The sequence below is a fragment of the Somniosus microcephalus genome, chromosome 22 (assembly GCF_052327205.1).
Source record: "Somniosus microcephalus isolate GS21.2 chromosome 22, FLI_Smic_1.0, whole genome shotgun sequence".
Lineage (NCBI taxonomy): Eukaryota > Metazoa > Chordata > Chondrichthyes > Squaliformes > Somniosidae > Somniosus > Somniosus microcephalus.
The window spans coordinates 42,279,382-42,285,381 of NC_141008.1; the positions used below are offsets into that span (position 1 = coordinate 42,279,382).

General features: G+C 42.4%; 1 protein-coding gene across 3 annotated transcripts in view; it reads right to left on the reverse strand.

Moving 5' to 3' along the window:
- The window catches only part of LOC147102211 (double C2-like domain-containing protein beta), a 397,434-nt gene extending 391,811 nt beyond the window's left edge, over positions 1–5,623 (reverse strand). For 2 of the 3 annotated variants that reach the window (XM_085964513.1, XM_085964514.1), the window contains exon 1: positions 5,044–5,623. In XM_085964513.1, coding sequence (XP_085820639.1) covers positions 5,044–5,359 — 316 coding nt within the window. In that variant the 5' untranslated portion in view covers positions 5,360–5,623. The remainder of the gene's footprint in view (positions 1–5,043) is intronic. The other variant, XM_085964515.1, reaches the window with a different exon arrangement.
- Positions 5,624–6,000: the final 377 nt, after the last annotated feature.

Genomic DNA, 6,000 nt, shown 5'->3' on the forward strand with positions numbered 1-6,000 from the left:
TTACATCCACAGCCAAAACTCCAAAGTGTAACATATGGCTTCCAGATACAACAAATAATACAAAATCTCTGTGCTAGTTTTTTATGATGCCACGAACACTATTGACAGTGCCAGGGTTTCACTAAAACCAATTGGAAAACTTAATGACATTTCTCCAACGGAATATATAGCCTTATATAATATTTATAAAGGTAAAGACAAACAGGCATAACATATCATCCCTGGCTGACCCAAAAAGAAACTCAGTTTTGAATAGTTTCCAAATGCAATGCATAAGAGAGGTGGTAAATCGGCCCAGATGCAGAATCAGGCTGGACAACCTGATGCCTTATAATCCTAAGACATTGGCTTGTGTTGGTCTGCCGGTGCAAACTGGGGGCAGGGTACTTGGGATATGGGTGGGCCCAGAGACCAACCCAGGCAGCTCGCCGGCGAAGAGGATTTCAATTTCTGGCTGCTGCATTGCCGGCCCACAGGTAGGTCCTAGGAGACCCTGAGGGGAGGGGGGCGGGGGAGTGATTGGGAGAGAAGGAGGCAACTGTGAGAGGAGGTCCAGTTATCATGAGAGAGCCGGCAGCGATTCGGAGACGGAGGGAGGCAATCAGGAGGGGGCTGGCAACGGTCTTCGGCACTATAGTGGAGCGTGGGGGAGCACTCATGCTACTCCTGGCTGCACATTCGGGCAAGTATTTATAAATAACTGACCTTTTTGATGGCAGCCTCCAGCGGTCCCTTTAAGGACTTGCTGGTTAGGCCACAAGTAGTCCATGTTTTTCCTGAACGTCACCAGGCCAGGTTTGCATATGCAAAGGGCCTAATGCCCATTTCAGGCACGGGCCCTAGAGGCCTTTCATTCTGCCTTTACCAATATGGCAGGCAGCGCACTTCCAGCACGTAATGCGCACGTACACCCTGGTCCACCCACCATATTGGTTGCTTAGGCATCCATTTTGCACCTGAAAAACTGGCACAGCACCATCGACTTTCTGAGCCCCTATCTTTAGGTGGTTTACTTAACTAAGTTCTGAGCTACCAGGATCCCATTTAGAGGTGAAGCCACGCCAAAGCAGTTGGCCTCTGATTGGCTGCAAATTAGCTCCAGAAGTTGTTTTTCCAGCTAATCAAGGCCAGCACATATAAAGGTCAATGTAATTGCACCATTGACATGACAGATCAATCTTTGCCTTCTGCTCAATAAGTTGTATCATTAGCAATCCCGCCAGCAAGGTGAAAACAGACAACATAATTTGATGATAAAAATTTTAATTTCAGAAATTCTATTTATTACCAGTCTCAACTATAGATAAGATTTGTGACCAGGACTACTGGCTGAATTCAAATTTCTGAAATTAGTGACATGCTTAAGAAAAATTACTCTTCGCATTTGTTTCATGCAGGAAGCCCAATAGCAGAATTCAAGGTTTCATTAAATTAAGTGGAACCCTGGTGAATTATGTTTGACATGAATTGGTAGGGGATGAGGTGGCTGCACAGTGATTATAAGATTACCTCCCTGACAATGTGGGCTGAGTTTGAATCCTATCCAAATAGATGGAATCAAAGTCTCTCTTCCAATAGCTGATCCTAAACAGAATGTGTATTGGTTAATCTCAACTCAGCTTTCAATGGATACAAATCCACAACAAAGGATTGCCTATAATTTGGGATTAACTGGGCAGTTTGACTCCAAAATATCAGTAGATAGCTAATATTGAAATTGTTAAGCGTCACACTAGAGCTCCGCTGAAGTTATGATTGAAGCACATTGTTAGAGCAGACTTTACACTTGACCAGACTGATTTAAATCCTGTCTAGACATTTGGAATGAAAGTCTCCCTTCTCTCTGTAAAATGATCCTAAATTGGATCCTAAATCTCAATCCAGTTCCCAGCACCTCAAGGCAGAATTGTCGAATGTGTTTCTAATTGGGAAGTCCAACTCAGTAAGACCATAATGTCATTAACCACTGATAGTCATCCAAATATAATCTCTGATTGGACACCAGATAACTCTCATGACACACAAAGGATCAGTGCACAGGTAAAGGTACTTGTTTTACAATTGTACAGCTAAGTTCCCAGGCAAGCTACACTTTCACAAGATACATTTTCACAGGATAACTTTCACCCATCCTCAGATTATAAAACCATAGGCATATACGGCACAGAAGGAGGCCATTGAGTTTATCGGGCCTGTGCCAGCTCTTTGGAGGAATCCAAAACTTAATCTACTACCCTGTTCTCTTTCCATAGCCTGTAGCTTCCTACATACAAATATTTGTCCAATTTTCTCTTAAAAGATGCAATGGTGCAAAAGCTGCAACCACCTCCTGGGGGTAGATTTTCCCTCCACATGGTTTTCGGGTGCTTCGGCCAGCTGCCTGATAGTGCCAGCGGGAGACTGGAAACCAAGCGCCCTGAGGCAGCTCACTGGCTACAGGTCACCACAATACTGGGTAGGCTGGCTGGCTGGTCTCCAGGGGTGTTGTGGGGGGGGGGGGGGGGGTGGTGTGCAGAAGCAGCCCAAGTTGTTTTTGTGGAGCACTCTTGTCCCCGCAATATAAATAAAAACTTACCTTCTGGGCTCCTCTCCGGCTGGACCTGGCCGAAGCATATGCCATGCACACTCCATATCCTGGCCACCACCAAGATTGTTTATTTTCCACCTCCACAACATTGCCCATCTCTGCCCCACCTCAAACCTACTGCTGCCTTTGTCACCTCCAGAGACCCTTAATACTTTATTTTCAGCTTCCTAAAATCCATCCTTCACAAACTGCGACTCATACAAAACCCCAGTGCCCACATCTTCTCCTGCAGAGTCCTGCTCCCCGATCACCCACTGCACTCGCCAACCTTGTCAGTTCCCCATCCTCCAAAAATCAAAATCCATGTTCCCACCTGAATGTCTCCTCCATGGCCGTGCTCCTCCCTGCCTCTGCGAACTCCTTTAGCCCTATACTCGAGTGTGCGTCTTACTCTATATGTTGAACTCTGGTCTCCTTTGCATTCCCCATATCCTCCATTCTGCCTTCAGCAGTCCAGCCTGAAGCTGCCTCGTCCCCATTCTGGAATGACTTATCCAAATCCCTCCCCTTGCTACCTCTCTCCCACCTTCAAAAGCTTCCTCAAAAATCAATCTCTAATCTCTGATCCTGCCTTTGGTCACCATCCCTAACCCTTCTCCGATCACTGCTTGATGTCACGTTATTTCTACTGCTGTGCAATGCTCCGAGACTTATTACATTTTGAAGATGCTACATAATTGCAAGCTTTCCTTCAACTAGAATCGATCCCAGCTTACTGAAATCAAGGCGAGATATAAATCTCTAAAATTCCTATTAAAGTTTAAATGGAAACTTGGGTCTTTCCCAGTCTGTAACTCATTCAGAGCTGACTTGCCTGAAGAGCAGTAAATATTTTTTTCTTCTACAGGACATTCAAGCTTTAAGGACCCAACCCTATGCCAGTTGTGCTAATCTGTCCACTACTTCCAGCCAGTGTAATTCTTCAAGTTGGATGATGACTACTTACACATAAGTTTTTCCATTTTCCATAATGTTGTTTGGAATCAGTATTAGTTGAATAGTTAACTCCTTGGGACTAATTAAAAAAGATTCTTGGAGATTTGTATTACAGAATCTGCTCATAGATTTTGTGCCAAACAGATTAAGAAGCACACCAAATTGGTACCTAGTGGGAACTGGCTGGATAAGGCTTTCTCAGCGTACCCTAGGTTATCTGTGGTCATTGTTGAGCGAAGAACAATAATACATTTGAAATAATCAAACGGAGAACATCCTATCCAAAAACACAAAAAATAAATAAATTTGGGTGTGGCGTTTTTCAAGAGTATATTTTCAAATCACTTGTTACGTAGCAATACTGGGGATATGATTGATGTATTTAAAAATAGTGTTAAAATGTGAATGTATTTTGATTCTTAGGGGCAATTACTTAGATTTTTATCCTGCAGCATTTAATGTTACAGAATTTATTGTATTAGAAATATTGTAGCTACATAGTTAACTGAACCCAAGGGCTGGAAAACATCACACTCACAGGGATTTCCAATTTATTACTATTTTCACAATACTGGACCACATTTTGACCTGTCGCAGAAATCCAAATGTGTTGTATGCAACTTAAAAAAAAAAAAATCAACATTAATGGCTCTGGTTTGCCTGTGATATAAATGAACACTCATTCCTTCTCTTTATCATTCTCTATCTTCATGGTGCATGCAAGACAGGTCTACAACCTGCAGCTTTCCGGAATAATTTGAACAGAACAGCTTTATATGCTACGCTATCATTTCAGGTACAAGTACCTACATTTCTACATGTCTGTTTGAAAGTCTGTCTGTTCTCAAATTAATGGCAGTGGAATTCAAAGAATTAAATGCACCATTCTTATATTATATCTGAATAAATAAACGCTCCCAGTTTTAAAATAATCTTTTTGCATTTTCAAGAGTTGAAGACCGGAGAACCAGTAAACCTAACGCTCTGCAGTAATTAAACTCTGAAATGTCAACAGTCGAGGGTGAAAAATAGATATTAGCTTCACTTGAAAATAATCACTGGTTAACCATTCAAGGTCAGGTTCATTAAAATGTAACTCACTTTCCAGTTATCTCTGATGAAAAAGAAAAGTGCTAAATATTTTCTATATTGACCAACTGAAAACGGGTTAGTTTGTGTCAAGGTATTTTTCTAATCGAGGCTCATTAAAGGAGAAATCAATAGGACTTGAGAAAGGGGTGGTTAATGGCAGATGGCTTCTTCAATCAAGTTATCATTAGTGAAGTTTCACTTTAACACTTTGCATTCCAACCTCCTTTAACTGGCCTTTCCATTGTTGCTTGAAATGCCACAGCAGTATTTAAGGGGTTAAAAGTCAGTTTTGGAATTTACTGAACTGCCCTAAATGTAATCTGTTGTACATTTAGATTTTAAGCTCGCAAAAAAACAAAAAAGGTTTACAGCAACAGCATGCCACCACAAATACAACAATTAGTTAAGTTGTGAAGTAAGGGACTTACTGGAGTCATCAGATTCATAGCCTTCAGCCTCGGTCTCTTCTTCATGTTTGGTAGGTGCAGCAGATGCAGCTCCGTAAGCCCCAAATAATTTGTCCACATTGTCCTCATCCTTTGTAGCCTCTGACTGGGTGACAGAGGGCTGGCTGACAGTGGAATGCACAGAGTTGTTGCGACTCACAGCTGCAGGAAGACCACGAGGAAAACGAGGGAAGTAATCAGAGATTTGTTTAATAGGTTTAATAGGACCTGGGCAGACATCAATAGCCATATGCTCCTGAATGCTTATGGCCATTTTTTCTCCTTTTCGGACTGTCATGCATGCAACCCTTTTTAAACACAACAGACAGCAAAAGAAATAAAAGCCACCCCGAATCTTGAATTGGGCAAAGAGCACCGAGAGTAAGAAACCTATCTGACACACAGCAGAACTCAAGCTCCAGCGTTAGGCTAGGATGCTTATGTACTTTGAGTTGTAGAAACCCTGTGCATGCTGCCTCACTGCCACGGACACTCCTTATCTTTCTAATACTGCTGTTCAGCCTATGAATGCGTGCGTGTGTGTGTGTCTCTCTCTGTATGAGAGATTGATTGGGAGAGGTGGAGTCTATGATGTCAGTGGCTAGCAACCAAGCAGTAAACAGGAAGCGCTGGAATGAAGACAAAATCAGGTGTGAGGGTGAAGAGAGAAAAAGACAAGAGTCTGTCTGGAGCTGGAATCGGTCTCCAATAAATCTCCCAAATACTAAAAATCATCACCTAAATGAAATTCCCTTCTGCTTATTGCTACCTTGGATTTTGTTGAATGACCTGACTACAGATTATAGGTTCAATTAAGCTGAGGCACTTCACATAGTACTGTAAATCAGGATTAAACTCATAGTAGCTCCTATCAGACGGTGTGAAGCAACATAAGGAGAGAAGGAAGGGTGGCAGTCGTGATGAATATAGGAGGCAGCA